Below are 22,041 nucleotides of genomic sequence, written 5' to 3'. Positions count from 1 at the left end.
CCAAGGTCGTGATGATTTATCCCTGTGTTTCCTTCTAAGAGATTTATAGTTTAAGTTCGTTTGTTTAGGTCATTGATCCTTTTTGAGTTAATTTTGTGTATGTTGTGAGGTAGGGATCCAACTTCATTATTTGGCATGTGGATATCTAGCTGATCAGCACCATTTGTTAAAGAGACTATTCTTCCCCCTATTGAATGGACTTGGTACCCTTGTCAAAAGTCAGTTAGCCATAGACGTATTATGAGTTTATTTCTGGACTCTCCGTTCTATCCCGTTGGTTGATATGATCCTTATTTTGGTACCACACTATTTCGATTATTATAGCTTTGTAGTAATTTGTGAAATCCAGAAATGTGAGTCCTCCAACTTTATTCTTTTCTCAAAATCGTTTTGGCTATTTTGGGCCCCATGCAATTCCATATGAATTTGAGGATTGACTTCTCCATTTCTGCAAAAAAAAAAGGCTGTTGGAATTTTATAGGGAGTGTGTTAAATCTGTAGGTTCCCTTGGGTAGTATTGACCATGACTAGGGACTCCTACAGCCACTCAGATACCCACCGGGCTGGGCCCAGGATCTACAAAGAAAAGATGTGGTGGCTCCAGGGCCAGCAATTCAGCTGGTCAACACTACCCACCATGTCCAGCCCCCACACCAAGGGTTGCCTTCAGCCCAGACTTTGTCTTTCTGGACCTGTCCTCCTCCTTCTCTGCCCAGAGGAAAGGCAGCACTGGCTGCAGTTGGCAGGGTGCTGGGCTCCCCGCAGCCCTTGCTCAGGCCCTGACTCAGTACACCTCTCCCACTCCCCAGGTGACGGTCAAGAGTGGCCTGGACGAGCTGGTGAACGACTTGCTCCAGGAGGCCCACAGTGACCTGGAGAGGGTCCGCGCAATCTGGATCTGGATATGCCACCACATAGGTAGGACCACCTGTGATGCCACTCCCTGCAGACCTCTGATCCCAGGGAAGCATCTCTGCAACTCACTCACCAGTGTGTGTGGAATGAGATGGAAGGTGAAGGAGAGGGTTCCTAGATGGCTGAATTGAATAACCTAAGACTAACCAAGGAGAGTAAAACTCACTGTGTGCTGACAGTCTAGTCTCCATGAAGGGTCATTGAGTGGGGGGTCCCACATGGCTCTCTGCCCACAGCCAGTGGCCAGAGCTGAGGCCCTCCATCCAGTGGCCACCTTCCCTCAGTCCTGGTTTTTTTGTAAACCTTCTCCAGAGAGATGAGAGCCCAGGACAGAAGGTCATCTTCAAAAAGGATGACCATCAGTTGGGAAGGAGTCATAGCTATTTGAAAAGTTATTGCAACACTAGAGGTTGCTTAAAGTATCAGTGCCGAGAAAGGTGGGCTGTACTCTCCCAGCTCCTCGATTCCACACTGGCAAACCCAGGCACCAGTCTCAGCCCAGTCACTAAGTCTCAGAGCCACTTCAGAGGGCCTGGGCCGGTGCAGCTGCCCACAGCTCTTCACAGGACAGCCTTGGGAGTCTGAGCAGGTCAAGCCAAGCCCCACAGGTGGTTGCTAAGGGTTTCCTGGATGCTGCCCTTTGCAGTTGATGGAGGAACCAGGTGGTGGTTCCAGTGTTTGCCCTATGACATAACGACCAGGAGGGCTGTCCTGACCTGCTACCACTGGGCTTTTCCTTTGTCTTCCCAAAGCAGCTTAAAGGATGAACTCACCTGACACAGGTAGGGGGTCTGACCACAGGGCCGAGGGGCCACCTGCACCCACACCAACCCCAGCAGCTCAGCCTCAGCCTTAAGGGGGCAGGATAAGAAATAAAATATTTGGTAAGACTTTGTTTACTGCGCTCTCCCTCTCTCTCTCTCTCTCTCTCTCTCTCTCTCTCTCTCTCTCTCTCTCTCTCACACACACACACACACACACACACACTCCCTTTGTGCCCTCAGTGGCCACAGTGATTCCTGCCACAGGGCCTCACTGCAGGCCTCAGGCTCTCTTGTTAGTGAAGTGACAGGCTGTGGGAAAGCATTCTTCTCTATGTGGGGCAGCTGTAATGGTAGCTCAGTGTGTGCCTGTGCGTCAGTGTGCGGCCCTGGCCTCGGGGATCTGCAGCAGGGACAGCGAGCATCTTCACTGTAACATCCTGCAGGGCTGAGTGGTGGTGGGATAAGGGGGTAGAGCCCGCCACCCTGGGTGCTGTCTTGGTCCCTTCCCCTCCCAGCGCTTCCTCAGAGACCTAAAGAGCCAGGCAGCTCTTTCTGCCAGTGACTTGCTTTTCCGCTCACCACCTACACTAAGCGGTGACAGTTCCCAGAGCACACCTGGGCTGGGGCCCTGCTTCCATTCAGCCCACAGTGGTTGCTCCCAGGCCTGAGGGAAGCCAGCCCAAATGCTGCTAAAAGCACAGTCAAGTGAAGGGGTGGTGCCTCGGGCAGTGGACCCCTTCTCTCCCTGTTCCAGCCTCAGTGGCCTCTTAGGACCTCATTCCTCACGGCCTCCTCCTCTGCCCTCCAGAGTACGACATCAAGGCTGCCCAGGAGAAGGACCGCCAGGCCTTCAAACTCACCGACATCCTGAGGACCCAGAAGACAAACTGTGATGGCTATGCCGGGCTCTTTGAGAAAATGTGCAGGTACAAGAGGCGTCTGGCGACCACACTTACCCATCCCTTTCCCCTTCCAAAGTGCTGTGTGTCTTTGCCCACATGCCAGTCCCGAAACCTGAGTTTGCAAACTCTGCTCTGGAATCCAAGTGAGTCCTGAAAAGGTCAATTTCTCCCATTTTAACACCAGCATAATTGACTTTGTACCATCTGCCGGGCTTCATGATGCATTAACATAATGGCAGATGAATGCACAGAGATAATTTGGTTATAAAAGGCCCTTTTTTCCACCGTCTCCCATCTCTGTGCAGCTGAAGGTTAGAAGAATGGCAGATCTGGGAACGGGAGGACAGTGGCTGCTGACGCCAAGGGGACTGTGAAAGGCTTGTCCTCGGGGCTGGCACAGGAGCCCTGTCTCAGGGGAAACAAAAGGTCTCCTACCTGAAAAGATCTGTCAACTGGAAAAGCTGAACATCTAGGAAGCAGCGTCTCTCTTGGAGCATGTGAGCTCCATTTTCATTGCTCTGGGAGTGAGCACCTGGTCAGGTTGCCTGGGGTGGGTGACAGCATGTGAGTGGCCAGTAAGGAAACCATTTGTATTTGGGGTCATCATTGCTGCTTCTGGGTGCTCTCGAGACAGAGTCAAGACTGGGGGAGCCCTGCCGACCCCTGCAGCTTCCTCTGCCCACTCTTTGAAGTCTGCTGGGTTCCCCATGAAACAAGGAGCCAGCCCTAGGGGCCACTGAATAGCCCCCTTCAGAGAGGGGTGAATGGACTTCTGCCCACTGTCTCTGCAGGCTGCTGAGAGGGGGTCTTCTCAGGCACCCAGATGCCAGTCAACCAGCCTGCAGGTAGCTAGTCATCAAACCAAGTACAGCGACAAACACTGAGTCTACAGGCGAGCAGTTGTGATGTGTCAGTGTTCGCAGGCAGCTGCAAGATGTCCTACGCCGTTAGCTATCTGTGCAGCCAGTCCCTGCCTGGCCCGTGGTTTGCCTCCCACCCCCCATCATCACCACCAAGCATGGACATGCACCTGCTCCCCACGTTACTCTGCCCTCTCTGCCCCTCTCTTCCCCCACCTGCAACCAGGGCAGGTCAGGGTGCAGAAGACACCATCCCCTCCGCTCCCCACGCACTCAGCCAGAGCAACCCCCTCCCCCCTGCACATTCCCACTTCCACTCCCCACCCCAGCCCTCGTCCCACCACCAGGTGCTTGGGGCCTCTCCCCAGGAACCAGGATCCCCACGAGCCCCCTGCCCGGGCTCCCCAGGCCGTAGGTTCCTGAACAAGACCAAATAAAGGCTCACACGGTCCCATCAAGTCCTCCAAAATCTGACATCCATCGTCCAGTCCTGCACATTTTGATGCTGCCCGCACTTCCCTCTCCTCAAGGTCACTTTGCTGTCCTCTCCCCAGCGCTCTTTCTAGGCCCCGTTCCAGCACGGCCCTCCTAACTCACCATCCCGTGCCATCCACAGCACACCTTATCCACAAGCTCATGTCTTGCTTTATGTTTTTATTTAATAACTTTTCTAAATTAAAAAAAGAATACTTGTTAATTGTAGGTGATTTCTAAAATGCCCAGAAGCAAAAAGAAGAAAATTAAATTACTCTGAGTCTTACCACATAGAGATAGTACCTAACATTTTGTCTTATTCTTTTGTGGACTTTGTTCTGTCCTAGGTACTACCTGTGCTCATTTCCTTTCATATGCCTATTGGCCTTATATGTCTTTATATGTCGTTAGTCCCTCTCTGTCTTTCTGCTCCCCCTGTGACCACCCATCTCAGAACCCTACACACAGTAAGCCCTCAAAGACAGGAAATGACAAGCTATTCCAATGGACTTGTACGAAATGGACCTTATTTTCTTTTGTAAAATGGGATAACCATATTTAAATCTGTCTTCAGTTTTTTGTGCCTTCCATCTTTCAGACTGTAATTATTTTCATCTGAATTTGCAAATTTGAGAACACTTGGAGTTTTATTGAAGCCGTAGAATCTATCCTTCTCTATCCAGTATAAGCTTTCCAGCATGGTACACCACGCTATACCAGGAGTGCCAGATTGAAAGCCAGAAAGACTTTCCCCGTCTTCGGTTTTCCAGTCCTTCATTTGCCACTTATTAGTTTTGTTCCTTTTGGAAGGCACTTAACCTCTCGGAGCCTCAGTTTTCCCATCTGTACACTGGGACTATGTTGCCCACTGACAGGACTGTAGGACTAAATGAGAAACGCAGTTTGGGGGTTGCGAACCTGACTTTGGGATTGTTTTTTTAACTTCCTTGTCTTTCCTGAGTACTGAAGTGCTTTTGCTCTGTGGAACTTTCCTACAGACCCACATAGACTCCCAAAAACGCCGAAAATTGACACTTGCCTTGAGTGACACTGTCAGCTTTTTGGCCCCGTCCGGATGCCTAACGATGGCCATATTCTGGCCTACAGCTGATCATTAAAACATATTCCAACATTTTGCATCATTTAAAGCTAGGTTCCAACCTGGCAGTTACCATGTGCAAAACTCCTCACATTGCCTGGGATGTTTAACAATAATAGCTCACGGTTCCCTGAATTCCTTTAACTTTTGCTTTAAAGATCAGTAACCTCATCTACGCATCACTACCCTAAATTCCCCTTACCTTTAAAATAACTGCCGGAGGTTTGATAAAGTCATTAGCTGATTCCTTAATAACTGAAGGCATATAACCCACACTTGCTGATTTATCCCTGTTTAGTTATCAGAATGTCCTCTTAGCAAGAGTTGGACCCACACGGCCATCATTACAGCTGCCAGTCCATTCCGCCTCCCTGCAACGGCCTCATTAAACTCTGAGTTAATAAAGTAACTTGGTGGGAAATTCAGATATTTTCATCACATCATTCATTCCCTCATCGTCTTTCCCAAGTAACTGATGTGAGGTATTTTGTTGGTGCTATTGCTTGTAACTGCTAGTCAAGTTTCTTTCTGACTTTTCATCATCTGGCATTAATGTCTCCCCTGTTGCCTCAGTTGTCACAGCCTTAATGAATTCTGCTTAATTTCCTTGCAGCGCCAAGCTTAATCCCCCCCAATTCCTGCCACCAAGTCAGCCTCCAGTACATTCCCGCCCCCCATTATCACAGCTCTAGCACCACCATCTAGCAGATTTTCCAGAGACTTTTGTTACAGCCAGGAGCTTATTACCGCTTTGAGGCTTTGATGCTGAGAGGACTGGTTGTCACCAATCAGACATCAGTCCGTTTTCCATCCATCCTTTAGCTGTCACAGAGAGCAAGAGCCGTGGCATGCTTCTGCCTAGCATGTTGTCTCAGACAATTCCAAAATATCTGTTGTTTCCAAAGTCCTCAAAGACTGGGGAGTGACCATCTCAGCCTCCTGGGCGAGGCAGATACATTGGATAATCTTAAATTATCTTCAGATCTGACTTTGTCGTGTAAGGCCTCCAAAAGAGACATCTAAATAACCCCACCCTTGTAGATACATCAAAGAACAGTGCTTACAAATATGAATCACATCACTACAGCAAACCATCCTTTAATTTTGCTCTGTATACACCCATAAATTTATAGATTAAAACAAATCTTGGTATACAAAAGGGCAAAGCCTCCCAAACTGGGCATTAGGACAACTGAGTCTGGTGCTGCTTTGGCCACTGGCTGGCTGTGTGTTCACAGGCAAGTCAGCCTTCCTCTCTGCACCTCTCACTCCTCCGTGTTGTAGAGGAGGCCCCTGAGATCACACCTCAAGAGGCTCTAAAAGAACAGGCTTCGTTACCTCTCCTGCACCACCATACCTCCCTCTCTTTTCTCCCTCGTGGCTCAGACATGCTGGGGCGTGGGTGATCGGAGTTGGGGTGTCCTTATGGTTAGCGCCTGTTGGGTGCATGCTTCTGCAGGAAAGCGGTATCGCTCGGCTCCTATGGCAGGGCCTGGACCATCTCTGTACAAAATGACAGTTGGGATCCACCACCTCCTCAACTAATACCAGTGGCATTTGGATTTTCAAAACTGTCGAAGACAAAAACCAAGATTCTGCAGCCTGAAGATATTAAGTAGATCTCCTTGGGTGATATTTTGGACTCTAGGACGATGGGTGCGAGCTCTTTAGAAAATGCTTCTTGTCCTCTGTCCTCTCTTCAGTGCTCTCCCAGCTCTTTCCAGCAAATTCCTTCTCCATTGGGTTTCCCAGGGTTTGCTCATCACTAGCATTTTAGTGATGGTTCACATATCTGGCGCCTTCTGACTCGGAGCACATTTAGGGCAGCCAGTGACCTTTATTTTGAGAGTATTATATTGTATTATGTCATAGTATTTATTATGATATGATATATGATAGGATAGGGTAGGGTAGGGTAGGGTAGGATACAATAGGATACGATAGGATTCCCTGGTGCCTGACAGAGCTTTGCATGCAGTGCATGAGTACACAGTTAGTGATCTTTTGATGGCATGAGGTGGTCATGGGTCATCCTGACTAGTAACCAGCAGCTGGAATTCCTGGTTCCATAATTTTGCATGAGAATTACGGATTATTAATAATAAGGCTTTACATTACGACTGCTTTGTCCAATTCATCTTGCACATTGCTGCCAGGTAATAAAATACCCTCATGTCATAGTCAAGCATGGCAGAAGCTTATAGCTGAGTTTATTTTTTCATCTTTATTCTGCCCTAGGCATTCCCCACGGCACTGCCAGCTTCTCCTCAGCCTGTCAGAGGCGTCAACCCCTAGAGATCATTTAATGCCAACTTTTCTTTTTGCCCGTGATGAGCCTGGCAAGGTCACACTAGAGGTGACCATTAGAGCGGAGAGTAGAGCTGTGATCTGGCTCAGCCCAGTGACCATCCACTCCAGCCCGGAGCACGCCAAGAGTGAGAGCGCCCCCTCTCCAGGGAAGGGGGCGCTATCACTCCTGCTGGTTCTCAGTTCTTCCCTCCGCTTTACCCCCTTCCATAGGAGGATCCCCCTGGCACCCTGCCTGGGAACACGGCTTCACCTAAGGGGACCCCAGGCCAAGTTTGAGCAGGCCATACTGCCCACGTGAGCACACGCTCCATTTCACTGTAGAGTGCTCTCCGCCTTCCCTGACTCCAGGCGGCTCTGAGCAAAGGGCGAGCGTCAGTGGGCACCGTGTCCAGAGGTGCACGACTCCGCTCAGTCTGTTCACTTCATTGCACAACAGGCCGGTCTCTAAACACCTTTATCGCCAGGACTTCCCCTCTCTCTCCACATTGTACTAGAAATCGATATACACAGACATTTCTGGGCAAGAAAGGAAAATAACTCACCAACGAATGTAATTTCAAGTAGTATTTATGAATTTTTTCCAATTCTAAAAGTAACACAGAATCGTTATTGAAAGTTTAGAAAATAGAGAGACGACTAAAGAAGAAAATCAAAATCACCCATAATCCCATTACCAAGAGACCAGGTGATTTGTGCTGTTTCTCTCACTCTGCCCTCCCTCTGTTTCTTGTTCTCCCTGAATGTGTGCGCACATGCGCGCACACACACCACACACACACACACACACGTTCAGGCATTGTGCTGAAGACAGAGTTTTCTAAGCTCTTGTCAATTAGCATTCCATTGGGAGCATTTCTTACCTCACTATTTTTTCTCATTTCTTCTCCTCACCCGCTCTCTGAGTACTATGGAGCCATCCTGTTGAGGCCCACCTCCTATCCATACCTCCATCTCACCACTCTGACCTTGTTTTCTACCCTTCCCTCTCTGCTGGCTGTTTTCTCTAAGACTCTAAACGTATTCAGATCTCCTCATGCTGAGAACAAGGCCCTGGGCCCTGCACCCCTCACCCGTTCCTTGCAGCTAAATGAGGAAGGGGCTCTCCAGGTATGCATGCTGCACTCTCTCCTCCCGTGGGCTCTTAGGCCCCTGCCTCCTGGGCATCCTGCTTCCAGGAGGCCCCTTCTGCTTCTGAGAGTCAGTTTTGATCATTAGCAGCAGAAAATCCAGACGTCAGGATCCAGTCCCCTTGCTCTCTGCCCCCATCCCTCACTCGTTCCCAAAATCCTTCCCAGAGGGCCCAGCCGTGTGTTCTCTTAGACAGCCTGGAATGCCTGGACCTCCTTTTGTGAAGCTGCGGCCGAAGGGTGGGGCTGTGGAACAGCCAAGCCCATCAGAAGCCTCAGCAGCCGCACCCTGCAGCAGAGGGGAGTCAGGCCCATGTGAGAACAGGGGTCACCCTGTGCAGGGGGATCTGATAACCTGGAGGCTCCACATCTCACCTCGTTGATTCTCTCAACAAATGACAGGCAGATATAGATAAGTCATAGTTAATTCAATATTCTGCTCATTGTTAATTAAGCCCCCTTCTTGTAGGGGAAATTTCCCCCATTGCTATCGTGAATGTGTGACCATTTCATCACGTTACCTGCGAGTCTCCATGGCGCTCTTATTTAGAGCAACTGAAGCTGAAGACCTGGTCCATGGAAGGACCCTGGCCACCCACCAGAGGCGTCCTCCCTGAACCAGGCCTGCCATCCCCAGAGTATAGCATGGGTTCATCTGAGTGGTTTGGGGCTAGCACTGCTGTGGAGGGCTGGCTGGGTGGCCCAAGGAGCCCCAGCTAAGGCGCCACCATGTACTTCCAGGACGTCACAGATTTGCGTATTTATTGTATCAGTCTTCATAAGCGAGATGAAAGTGTCTTGAAGAAGGGGCACCTTTTTATAACTCACACGAAGGTCCCAGGAGGTCTAGCCCAGGTGACCCCTTGTCAGACTAGCGCCCCCCGTCCCTCCCCCACCCCCATCAGCTGCCATTCTGGGGGCAGGGATACCAAAGAGGCAACCAGCTGACCATGGTGGGACTCTCAGCGCTTTTGTTTGGCCTTGGGGGATGCCCACCATCCAGGTGAGGGTCTAGGGATTTCAGCTACAAATGTCCAGACTGCAGCTTGCCAGTAATTTCTGTGGTTCCCGCAGGTGCCCGCACCCAGTGCCCACTGTCCAGCCCCAAAAAGTATTGCCAGCTTGGCTGCGAGCAGCAGGGGAGCACACTGTCAGGGAGGCCCAAGAGCTCAGAAAAGGCTGGTCAGCATTTCCATGTCCCAAAGAACAGCTATGGGCAACTCCAAAACCATGCCCAGGGCAATCAGTCAGCATACGACCTTAATGCACCTCTGTGGCCCTGGCAGTCAGACCCAAACAATCCTGGCAGGGGGCCAGTCCTCCTGGGTCAGAGCTGGAGACACCGGCTGGCCTGCGCCAAGGGTCCCCAGGATGCCCTTGGGCAGGACATAGCAGGGTCAGAAGGGCTCTGCTTGCTTCTGCACCCTCATGTCCAGCACCCCTCCCTGACACCCCACCCATGTCACCTAGACACAGCTCTGTCATACACGTGCTTTGAGCCATTCTGCTCCTTCAGGAACGTGGTTGTCTCTCTGGTTTCCACATTCGTGAGGCGATCCTCGTGGTAGCGATCGTCGTCCTCATGCAGAGCTGCTGGCGAGCACGCAGGCTCTGAGCAGACATTTCAGAAGTGATTTGTACAGTCTCATGGGACAAGCAGGCAGCGGGACTGCAGCCAGTCTTCACCAGCTGGACCAGCCAGCCCTGTGGCTCCCGGTCTCGCAACCCTGGATATAAAAGCCCTCAGACTATATATATGACTGGGTGAGAGGCAGGGAAGGGAGATATGGCAGGACTCGTGGACAGCAGAGACACCTGAGGCCTGGGGCCACAGACATACGTGCAGGGTGGGGAGGGGGTGCTGGGCAGGCCCAGCAGGAGCCACCTCTCAGACTCTGTGCCACCCCCAGGATCGCTGGAGTGCAGTGCATGACCGTGCCTGGCTACTCCAAGGGCTTTGGCTACCAGACAGGGCAGAGCTTCTCTGGGGAGTTTGACCATGCCTGGAACGCCGTGTACCTGGAGGGGAGATGGCACCTGGTGGACAGCACCTGGGGCAGTGGCCTCGTGGACACCAGCACCTCCAAATTCACCTTCCTGTAAGTATACATCTCAATCCTGCCGGGGGTCTGGTCAGTGGAAATGGGGGAGGCTGAGGTTGAAGGAGGTAGCCGGTGGTGGGAGAGGCCCGGTGGGAGGGAAGGAGAGCCAGGGCGGTCTCAGCCCGCTGCTGGCCACTCCCACCCTCCCGTGGGCTGCAAGGTCCCAGGCCAATGATAAAGACCCAGACCTTTGTGTCACCTCACCCTCCACTGACTAAGTCCCTCCTCTGGCTCCCGATCACTCCCTCCACCCAAGCGCTAGAAGCCTACAGGGTTCACCCGAGGGCCACAGGTGAGGAAATCCAGGGCTGTGCATTTTCTGTAGCTTGTGTAGCTTCCCTGCCAGCCTCTGGCCCATTGACTATATCGCAATGCACAGATGCTTGAACTCTCTCCTCCTGCTGTCCCCAGACACCTGGGTGCCTTTCCTCTTCGCTGGGCTGAATACAGCCGTATCACGTCTCTGAGGGAGGAGTTAAGGTTTTCCAGGAAGGGGAGCTGTCATTGTGCAGAGTCACTGGGAGCCACTGTAGGGTAGGGTGACTGGAGCACAGGGGGCTGGAGCACGGCTGTTCTCCAAGGTTCTGGCAAACCCTCACCCTAAGCTAAGGCCATAACATGTATCATGGGCCATGATGTCCATCCGCAGCCCGGATGCTTCCGAGAAAAACGAGCATTGTCTCTGAGTGTCGCAGTTTAAACCTTGACAGTCACACCCAGGACAAGTCCAAGTGCATGCACATACCCCACATGCAGGGCCTGTCCACTCACACCCTCTTCAACCTCTGTCAGCCCTGGGCCCTACTCACCCTGGGCCAAGTGAAACCTCCCCATCTCAGAGGAATTGCCCCGTCTGCTCTTGATCCCCATAACTGACCTCCAAAGAGCCACATCTGGTCAGCCTCAGGGACCATGGAAGGTCCTGCACCCACATAGCTGCTCAGGCATGGAGACGACCTGGGCGGATGGAACTGGTCCACTCGAGTGCTCTCCCCACCCTCCACCCGCCTCCCTCCGCTCCACTGGCTTGCACCGGGTCTGTGGGTCAGGCCTTTTGCTCCCTTCCAATCTCTGTTAGGCGTTGAGGGCAGGGAGCCCGTCGCCCCGGACACAGTGGCAGGCTGTGGCCTTCTCTTAGAAGGAACCTCCTGTGCTGCCTGGCTTCCTGTTTCTGGAAGCAGACACTGAAGTGTGGTTTCCAGTTCCCATGTTAGGATTGGAGATGGTTCCTCTTCCCCTTCAGGGTGTCGGCATGACCCCTCCGGTGGGTGTGTTAAGCAAAAGAAGGCCCCAAAGGTACCCCGACTCCCCCTCTGCAGAGCGGGGGCCGCACACCCCACATGGCTACTGACCAGCTTCTCCTCCACTCCAGGTACAATGAATTCTACTTCCTCACCCATCCCGCACTGTTCATCGAGGACCATTTCCCAGACAACAAGAACTGGCAACTGCTAAAACCTCCTCAATCCCTGAGGCAGTTTGAGAACAACATGTATCACAAGAGTGAATTCTACAACAAGGGGATGCTGAGTGCCCACCCAGACACTTCCGTGATCAGAACAGGTAACCCCAGGGAGGTGGCCAGTGCACTGGCAGCAGGGACAGGGCAGCCTGCTCGGTGCTTCTAGGCGCCTGGGCCACATGGGACTGTCCTGCCAGGGCCCCAGCCAGGGCTTGTGAGCTCAGTGTGAGCTCGGTGTGTGAGAGCACGCAGGGGGCTACTGAGGCAGCCAAGGCTGTCAAGCCATCAGAACTGGCAACTAACTGCTAAACCTCCTCAGCCCCTGAGGCAGAAGGAGCCTGCTCACACTCGATGAACCAGGAAGAGGATGTGGAGGCAGTTTGCAGGTTTCCCTATCCCCAAGGACTGCTGCATTCACAGCCCAGCCTGTCAGGGAGCCGAGCTCGGGGTGCCCCAAGCTGGCTGAGCCTCTGTCAGCTCACACAGCAGGGAGTGACTGTCTCAGCCCTGGCTGCACACACCTCCCAATTCAAGTGTCCAACACAAGCTGACTAACCTGCTGTGTTCTCTTCCCGAACTCCTGACAGAGAGCATGTGTTGGCCCAGCCGAGCCAGTATCTGTGTATCAGTGGTCTAACCAGATATTTGGGGAGCATCAATGGGGTCTCCCAAAACCGAGGGTGGGGGGAGGCGGCTGCTGAGCGCGTCTTAGGAGCTGGAGTAGAGCAGGCATCGCGGTACACGGGGGACGGACGTGTTCCAGGAAGCTCTGAGCTCAAGTACCCCCAGACCTAATCAGTGACTTGGATGCCTGGTGGCCTTGCCCGTCTCTGCTCCAACTCCCTCCTTCCTGGTGTCAGGACCCAGCCATTTCCAGCTAGCTTCCCTGAGAGGCTGGCCGTGCAAGACCCAAATGAGCTGTCCCACGGCAGCCAGCTGGGTGTACTTGTGTACTAGGAGGTATATGGGGTGGAGGGGAGGGTAGCGGGCAGCCCAAGGGGTCCAGAACTGTTGTCATGGGCTTTGCAGGACTCGCGGGAAGACTATGTCTTATGCATCTTGGAAGCCCTGATACCTGGTTTCGGGCTGGACACACAGTCTACACATGCTGCCAGGCTCAGCACAGCACCACCAGTGCGCGCACAGGTATACACACACACACACACACACACACACACACACACACACACACACTTACTTCAGCAAAGGACTGCCTGCCTGTCTGTTGCATCTCTGCCACCAGGGGGGCCTGTGTATTCCCAGGAGAGAAGGCCTGAGCTCAGGCTGATGTTAGTGTGGGGTGGCCAGTGGGTGGGCCCAGAGCCCCTGGGAGCCACACTCTTCACTGCAGGGGTGATGGGAGCATCAGGGAGCACAGGTGCCCCCACATTAGTTCCAGCTGCCTTGTCCCTTCCACTTCACAATGGTTTCCTTAACCAGGGTGAGCTCTGGCATACTTCTTAAAACTACAAATACCTGGCAGCTCCTGCTGCTAAACTAACAGCAGGAGGTCTCTCTTGGATAATGCATTTCCAGCACTTCCGAAGCAGGATGGCCTTGGCTGCCTCAGACAGGGAACCTGTTCTGTCTGTAGTGGGCCATGGAGCCCCAGGAAGAAGGCCCCAGGCCACACCAATACCCAACTAATGCCACTGAGTGGAGTGCCTTTTCAAGAGACAGAAATGTAAACATTAGGTTTCTTAATATACAGTAATATGAAATTTGATTCCATATCCATGATGCATATTTAAAGAATATTTCTTGGTTGGAGGTAGTTATGGTAAGAGTGGGAGGGGAAGGAAGCAGAAGAAGGAAACTGAGATGCACAAAGGCAGGGAAGGAAGAGGACACAGGATGGTGGAGGTGGCAAGCCGCTGAGAGAGCTAAGGAGGATGAAGGGAAGAGGAGGTCACAGGCTCCTACAGTCCCCAGGGGTCTCCAGCCCTTTATCTCAAGTCTTCCCAGCCATTTCACTCCCCATCGCCAAGAAGCCTCTGGGCCAAGCACTGGGACGAGGCAGGAGAGGAGGCAGGGTCCACACCCAGCAGGGAGGACAGACATTACACAAAACTAATTCATTACAGCAGTGCTAAGTTCCCTGAGGGAGACACAGGGCAGGAGAGAGGCTTCCAGAGGTCTCAGCCTCATCTGAGGAGTCTGGAACGGCTTCTTGCAGTCAGGTCTTATCCAGCTTTAGGGGAAAGCGGTGGAGGGGAAGGTCATGTGTGAGGGCCCTGGGGTGTGAAGGGGAGCACCCCTGGAGGATGTGAGAGAATGCCCTGTGGCCCCGAGAAGAAGGGTCTGGCAAGAAAGGAGGGGACTGGTCTCCAGTTTGATGGTGACCCACAGAAGTGAGCTCAGGAGTGGCCAAGTAGATGTTTTCACAGGAGCCCTGGGGTTGCCATGTGCAGGTGCTGGGTAGTGCTCCACGCATCAAAGGTGAGCTGCACAGCACGTCACAGCCAACTCAGATGTGAGATGGAACAGGACAGGGGCCATGAGCGGTTGAGGGCTGAGGCCGCTCTGCCCACAGGGCTGGCTTAGAAGAAGAAGTGAGGGGAGAGGAGGGTTTCAACCAAGAGAGGATACCAAGTCTACTGTTCTTAATCGCTTTCCTGTGGAGGTTCCCATGGGACAGATGTCCCATAGGTGGCTGAAGGCAGTGGAGAAAAGGTATAGACAAAGAAAATAGCCCAAAAGCACAATGAAGCCCACAATTAGTGTGATGGAAAGGGAAAGAATGACAGCAGAAATCAGGGGGCAGTTAGAGGGGTGGGAAGAGGGCCAGGCTGGAGAGGGCAGTAGATGCAAAGGGAGGAGAGAACTTCCAGAAGGGCACGGCTAGCAGCCCAAATTGTCCAAGAAAGTCTCTGAAGACTTGGGCGAGTGAGATAGAGGCCAGATTTCAGGGAGGTAAATGGGTGGAGGGGAAGCGCAGTGAGGAGGGGTTGGGAATATACGGTAGGTAAAGAGTTGGCGGTGCCTAAGAAGGCCGGGCAAGTTTTCCAGATGGAGGAGCCCCCTGAAGAAGGCAGAGGGGGGAGAACCATTGAGCTCCTGTTCCTGTCCTGCTGCCTGTGTGGGGATTCTCATTCCCAAGCTGGGAGTTGGCACTGAATGCAGTAACTGAGCAGCCTGGAGTCTGGGGGCCTCATGGCAGATTTAAATGGGAAGTCTTGGGGGCATTTGTCCTAGAGCCCCAGCATGGCTTTCTGCCTCCCAGCAAGAGCATTGCACCCCACACTGGGGAGAGGTGACAGTGAGCGCAGATCAGACAGCCTGTCTCCCTCCTGTGTGCCCATCCAATACAGGGCTGGGGAGGTTGCTGGGACAGGACCAGGTAGGGGAGTGCTGATGGGCTGCAAAGATCAGAGAACTGAACACCTGTCCCCAAAAACAAAATCGTCAGGAAGGAGGAAGACAAAACTGTAGGACAAGAGGAGCGGCAGAGGGAGGGTGGATGCCTAAGTCCCTCCCTCGCAGGCACTAAGTCTTCATTCCAGAAACATGGCTAAGACACACCCATGCCAGAATCATGGGGGAGGAAGAAGGGGAGTAAAGAAGTAGCCTCACTTCTTGAGTGTAGTCCCCAGGAGCGATGCCATTCCAAACAATTTTTAAGATAATGTGTTGACATCACAGCTGTTGACATTGTAATGAACAGATGCCAGAGGGACCCATGTAAAAGCAAGACGCAAGAGTTGGAGGAAGCGGTCAAGGATGGCTCTCCAATCAGGGTCCCGGGGCCCTCCTTGCCCCTGGAGCCCCTCCCCTGCTCTGGAATCAGTCTAGGTGTCCATGCAACCTTCATCTAGTGTGAATCCAATGAGTGGGGCAAGCACATACAGCTGGGGGCAGATTTTTCTTGTGACCCCAGCTCTCAGCTCCCTCAAAGAGAACCGTATGCAGGAGGTAGTGGTGTGCTGCAGCTGGTGTCTGTTGTATTCAGTGCCGTCACATTGGCTGCTTAAAATCCATCATGGTGAAAGTATTTACACCACGGAAATGGGCAAACACTGCAAGTCAGAGCTTTCCCCACAGAGAGCCAGTTGTTAAACATGTACCAGCACATCGGCACATGCTGGACCCATCTCTCCTGACCCTGGCTTTCTCTCCACAGTGAACGGGAAGGCCACAATCACCCTGGAGAGCTGCGCCCCAACGCTGTTCATGTTTATGCTCAATGGCAAGCAGGAGCACGGGCTGCTGAGCCTCCGGAAGAACGGGATGAAGCTGGATATCTACCCTCCCACCATGGGCACCCACAAGCTGCAGATCTTTGCCAAAGGCAACTCTGACGTCTACAGCTCAGTGCTGGAGTACACGCTCAAGTGTAACTACGTGGACTTGGGTGTCCGCCTGCCTGCGGAGCTGCACCAGCCCATGGGCCCCAGCTGGTTCTCGGAGCAGATGGGCATCCTGAAGCCCTCCCACCCTGACCCCATCATCCACACCAGTGATGGGCGCTGCTCCATCACCTTCGGTGTGGAGGAGGGCATCAGTGTCCTGGCTTCCCTGCATGGGGACGATGACCTCATCACCGAGGAGACGCAGCGGCGCTACATCTTCCAGCTACACCGGGAGAAGCGGACAGAGCTGAAAGTCCAGCTGCCCCGTGCCGGCAAGTTTGCCCTCAAAATCTTTGTCAAGAAGAGGCAGGAACCGGGCAACTACATCTTTGTCTTCAATTATCTCCTGTGCTGCAGTAACACCAAGGTGACCTGGCCCATGTTCCCCGAGAGCTTTGGCAACTGGGGACAGGACAATGAGCTGCTGGAGCCTCTGTCAGGCGTGCTGCCTGCTAACCGGAATGTCCCATTCAAATTGAAGCTGCACGGTGTTGCCAAAGCCCTGGTGAAGGGGCAGGACACGTGGCCCCTGACACTGAACAGCGAGGGCTACTGGGAGGGCAGCTGCAGCACGGCCGGCTGCCAAGAAGTCTATGTCATGGTGCTGGAGAACGCCAACCACAACTTCTACTCCTACATCCTGAAATACAAAGTGAACGACCAGTGAGGGCCACTGCCCTGGCCACCCCCCCAGGGAGGGCCCCAGGGGAATGCAGAGAGCCCTGGACACCGCTGAGTCTGCATGACATCACTTCTAGGCCTCTGCCTCTGTCTCCCTGCTCTGTGTTCTGATGGCTTCACTCACTTGTGGCAACAGACAAGGGGACGGAGACAAAGGCCCTGTAGAAGAAAAAGGTGCTATGTAAATCCAAGGTATTGTAAACTGTACACCACTGCCCAGATGCCCCCTTCTTGTATTAATGCTGTTGTTTTTGTTATAGGGTCGATGTGGGAAAGTAGGGCTAGTGCCCAGGCTGAGAGCTTTTCACGTGATAGTGAGAAAATTCTCCTCCGGGTTCCGGAGGGACATGATTTGCAAGGCTGAATCATCTTGGATCACAGAGCCCCTTTTATGTGGCATCACAGTGTTTCTCACCCACCCCGGGACCCCAGGGAAAGTTGGGCTATCATAGTTTCCCAGACCTGACCATCTTCTGCATTCCTGCTGCCTCTTCATTAGGTGCTCCTTGCTTTTCAAGAGCCCTGGGGAAAAGAAGGTGTGGAAAGGAAGCTACTGCCCCCCAACTAGCTGGAGGCTGGTGGCCTCCACCACCCCTCTGAATATTGGCAATGTGACAACAGAAAAGTTCTGAGAATTCAAAGCAGAGAGCAGCCAGTGCCTACTCTTGGTGTCCGGGTAGGGGTACCATGGCAGTCCTGCAACCTAAGTGAGCGATAAGACCTCTGATTCTGCTCTCAGAGGAGCCTGCAGGGGGCTTCCCAGGCCCTCTCCAGCCTGCACCCTTCACTGGGAGCCTCGTCAATCACCCTAAATACAGACCTGGGCAGGGAAGCCAGGTGAGTGAGCAGTGCAAACGCTGCAATGCCAAGGAGACTCCCACAATAATAGGACTCTGCTGGTCCCCAGGAGCCTCTGCCAGCAAAACCACAGCTGGAGGAAACGACCTGCCCTGGGAGCAGTTTCTGTGCTTGTCCCTACCCCATCTCCCTTCCTCCCTTTCTCTGACAAGAGAGACCCGTGAGGTCCCACCTTCTGTGAAGACAGTTCAGAGCCCCTTGCTTGCTTAGGCCCAAGAAACCTTGACCACCCAGCTGGCCCTCAGCAGCTCCTCTGGCAGGTGTTGCTATGGCAACAGCAGAAAGGCTGGCTCCAGTGAGGGCAGCAAAGAGGGAAGAATGGAAAGGCCCTGTGTGGACACTGCAACAGCATCCTGGCACACGGAGACACTCAAAGTGGTCCCTGCTGACCTCCTGGCTTCTCCAGCTCTATGGCCCCTGCCTATCTCAGTGCCCCACCCCCGAGAGCGAGCACTGCCCAGCACTCTCCCCTAATTGCTGCTCCAATTGCCCCCCAGGCTCAGCAATAGCCAGGGCCAGCCAGGGATCCTCAGAGCTTCCGCTGCCTTCATTCCAACATTTGTGGATTCAATCAATGTTTGTGGGGCACTTAATAAGCACCATGCCCTGGGCTACATGCTGAGGCTACAGAGGGAACAAAGGGGGCCCTGCCCCTGCCATCCCAGAGCTCAGAGTGGGTGGCAACAGCCTCCGGACCCAGGCCTGTCTGAAGTTCCAGGCTTCTAACACGTCAGTCCATCATCCTCCTGGGCTCTCCCGCAAAGGTGCCCACTGCCACCCAGCACGGACCTGGCCCAGAGTGATGTGACAATACTGCCCATCCTCCACCAGGCTGGAGGCTGTGGAACGCAGGGGAGTACCCCCAGTGGGGGACTGCGCTGCCCTGGCCTGTGTCCAGTACCTTCTGGCAGGCTCTGCCACCCAGGCATTCAGCACCGTCACTCACGCCTGGAAAAGGCACAAAGGCCCCAGGGAAGGAACCGCTGTGCGCTAAGACAAGGAAAAGAGGGGAGTGTTTACACCCTGAAAACAGCCTTTTCTCACACCTTGAATGTTATGGGTTGAAAGAAATGTGCTGTTTCATCAAATAATAAGTGCCTTCCATGACTCGTGTCATTCGCTGGACCCAGAGCTGGCTGCCACGGCTAGTCCTGCTCAGAAGGACGTGCATCTTTTTAAAAACAATATAATTAATCAATGGGCCGCATGCAGAGGATGCCACCCAGCAAAATAGGAGCGGTCGTAAGAACTGGAGATGGGGGCCCAGCCTCTTAAAGTACCTGCCAACATACTGCCTCTCCCTCATTTAATCAGGTACCCCCTTTGTAAAGACAGCTGTAGGCACAGTCAGAAAATCACCTGCATTTCTTTCCACTGAAGTAAAAATACATGAAATGAAATCCCATCTTCATGAATTTTTACACGCATGCTGCTCAGGGTAGAATTTAGGGTTGCATTTTGAAGTCTTTTATTCAAATCCCAGTCTTTGTTTCCCGGTCGATGGGTCCCAGCGGCGGGTGGAATGGCACTGGCGCCCTCTAGTGTCCAATGTCCGGAGCTGCCGGCGCTGCACACCTCTGCGAAGCTGAACCTATCCGCAGGGTTTTTCCGCAGAATTTGAAAAATGCTGCTGAGATGTTAATGTTAAATTTACTTGGTGCTCTCTCGTGGCTTCTCAGCGCTTCCTCGTGTGTACAGAGCACATTTTTGCCACACACAAGCTGTGAAGCGAGTCTAGGGGACTGCCTGGCGAGAAGACACGGAATGTAATACGATTTGGGAATGCTTTGCCCAGAAGTCCCATCTTGAAATAGCAACACAGGGCATAGGATTGGATAGGACAGCTTTGACCACCCTTATTACTATGCCAGTGAAGGGCTGAAGTTGATCAAATTCAGGGAGCTTTTTGCTGGCAAGTCCCAAGATGGCAGCCCTCAGGCCACAGGCAGAAGGGTACAGAGCTTCTGGGAGGGTGAGACAGTGCAGGGGTAAATGCGCTACAAACACAACTATAATTAACTTCTTTTCAGCTTATTTCAGAAGCGCCACGAGCACAGCTGGACTCCATTTTCAGTCTGATTATGATCATTGTGAGTTCCCCATATGTTACATTGTCCCATCAGGACAAACTCCACACACACTGCCTGCCGAGATTAAAGAGAAATAAATAGAGTAACTGAAGCATGAAGGATTTAGGCTAGACCTACAGAACTATTTCCTGTTGTTAAGCAGGAGGGAAAAGTTGCCGAGAAAGTTTGTGAAATCCTCTTCTCAAGAGACTTGAAAAGTAGAAAAGTTTTCTCAGTGGTCTGGAACTAACTGGAAGGACTAGGTTCTCTCCAAACCAGTTAAACTTAAAACACACTTGATTGCCCACAGCAAACACAGGGAGAACAGTATTGCTACATCCTTTGCTATGGGCAAAGGGTTCAAAGGTGGTGTATATCCGTGTCCTACATCCGTTTATCTGAGGTCTATCATGTCTTTTCTTTTGGAATAAATAGTTGGGCATCTTAAGAGGTGATCACTTTTCATAATGCGTGCATTGAGTTGTGTGGGCCAGTGGCTGTTGAGTATGCTTTTCCCACATTGTTGCTGGTGTTGTTTTTCAATAAAATTTATATTCATTTTTATCCAACAATGTGATTATCGATCCATTCTTATCACTGCTTTCACAAGGAGGAGAAAAAAAAAAAAAGGAAAAAACACTTTCATGTTCAAAGGAAGCCCTAGGGGGAAAAAAGAAATCAATGTCCCAGCCATTTGAATGTGATGGTGAGATGCAAATGGAATGTCAGGCAAATAGCTATTTCACATTAAAGAAAACATAATTAGGTTAGCTCCAGCCCCTCTCTGGCTCACATGCCTTTGAAGAACATGAAGGCAGTGTTTCTTTCATTGAGTCTTGTTTAACTTGAAATTTTTAGTCAGTCCTAATTTCTGTTTTGAATGGGAGGAAAAAAAAAAAGTACCCAAAATGCATATCATCGTACTTTTTTGTTGTTTGGAACATACAGAAATATATATTTCTTGATATTCATATACATGCAGAAACTTTCCAGCAGGTTACCTAAACAGATTATTCATAAATATAGAAAATGAAAACCTAGACACCTCTGGGAAGCTTCTGTAACCATGGAGACCATTCTCGTAGCTATAGTGTGAAGGACAAAAAGAACTTGTGTTCCCAAATCGCCCCGTCATGTCTCTCATTGCTAGATCCACAAACATGAGTCCCAGCACACTTCGCCTTAGGAAGGAGGCTCACAGGTGGACTATGTCTTTAACAGCATGTGAGGGAAGTAGGAAGAAACAGTCTCCCGCATAATAGGAGGAACTCTTGAATTACTAGAACAGTCTGAAAATGCCAACCCCGAGGCTAGAATGGATGACCTCTAACGTTCCTTCCAGTACAGAGAGTCTGTGATGCTGTGTCTCCGTGAACAGATGCTGGCAGGTGGTAGACCTGGGATTGTCAGTTGTGGAACATCTGACGGGTCCTGCTGTGTTAAGAGCCTGCCCTGCAACCCCCAGCAGACTGCGCTGCTGGCTTCTCTCTTGCCTGAGGGCAAGGAGCTGGACAGAACCCAGCTGAGAGACCAAAGGGTAGGCAACAGCTCCTGACAGGATGTTGCTTCTCTCTCATGGCACAAGCAGAACTAAAGAAAACTGAAAATCAGGCAGCAACTGGGATGTCCTCTCTTGGATGTTCCACAGGCATCCCAGAGTCAAAAGATACTGAACCAAAGACACTTTTCTCCCCCAGATTACCTCCACTCCTCCCAGGCCCCCAATGCAGTAAATGCATCCCCATCACCCAGGTACCTAAGCTAGACTCACGGTGGCCACTAGTGACTCCATCCACCTCAGTGATGAAATCACTGGCTGTGTCTCATATCTGACCTACTCCCCCATCTAGACGTCCACGCCATTGTATGGCCTTTGCCGTAATCCAGATCCTCTAACCTAAGCTTGGTGCTTCTATTGAGGAGCATACAGATAGAGCCAAAGGCGTTGGCTGGTCCCACCCACACCCATACAAACAGAGCCCAACAAATAAACCTTTCTGCAGAAAAGCTCCTCAATCCTAGGAGAACTTGGTATCTTAGGAAAGAGCTGTGAAATGGCAAATATTTAG

The 22,041-nt window shown here is 52.1% G+C and overlaps 1 protein-coding gene across 2 annotated transcripts in view; it reads left to right on the top strand.

The window, feature by feature from the left end:
- Positions 1-20,541, top strand: part of KY (kyphoscoliosis peptidase) — a 47,186-nt gene extending 26,645 nt beyond the window's left edge. Inside the window, exons 7-11 of one of the 2 annotated variants that reach the window (XM_019748076.3) lie at positions 810-918; positions 2,488-2,605; positions 10,362-10,550; positions 11,926-12,116; positions 16,136-20,541. In XM_019748076.3, coding sequence (XP_019603635.3) covers positions 810-918; positions 2,488-2,605; positions 10,362-10,550; positions 11,926-12,116; positions 16,136-17,031 — 1,503 coding nt within the window. In that variant the 3' untranslated portion in view covers positions 17,032-20,541. The remainder of the gene's footprint in view (positions 1-809; positions 919-2,487; positions 2,606-10,361; positions 10,551-11,925; positions 12,117-16,135) is intronic. The other variant, XM_019748083.3, reaches the window with a different exon arrangement.
- Positions 20,542-22,041: the final 1,500 nt, after the last annotated feature.

This window comes from Rhinolophus sinicus, chromosome 5 (assembly GCF_057876585.1).
Source record: "Rhinolophus sinicus isolate RSI-liver-muscle chromosome 5, RSI-T2T, whole genome shotgun sequence".
Taxonomy (NCBI): Eukaryota; Metazoa; Chordata; class Mammalia; order Chiroptera; family Rhinolophidae; genus Rhinolophus; species Rhinolophus sinicus.
Note: the sequence above shows the minus strand (reverse complement) of the source record. Positions and strands in the feature narration are given on the sequence as shown.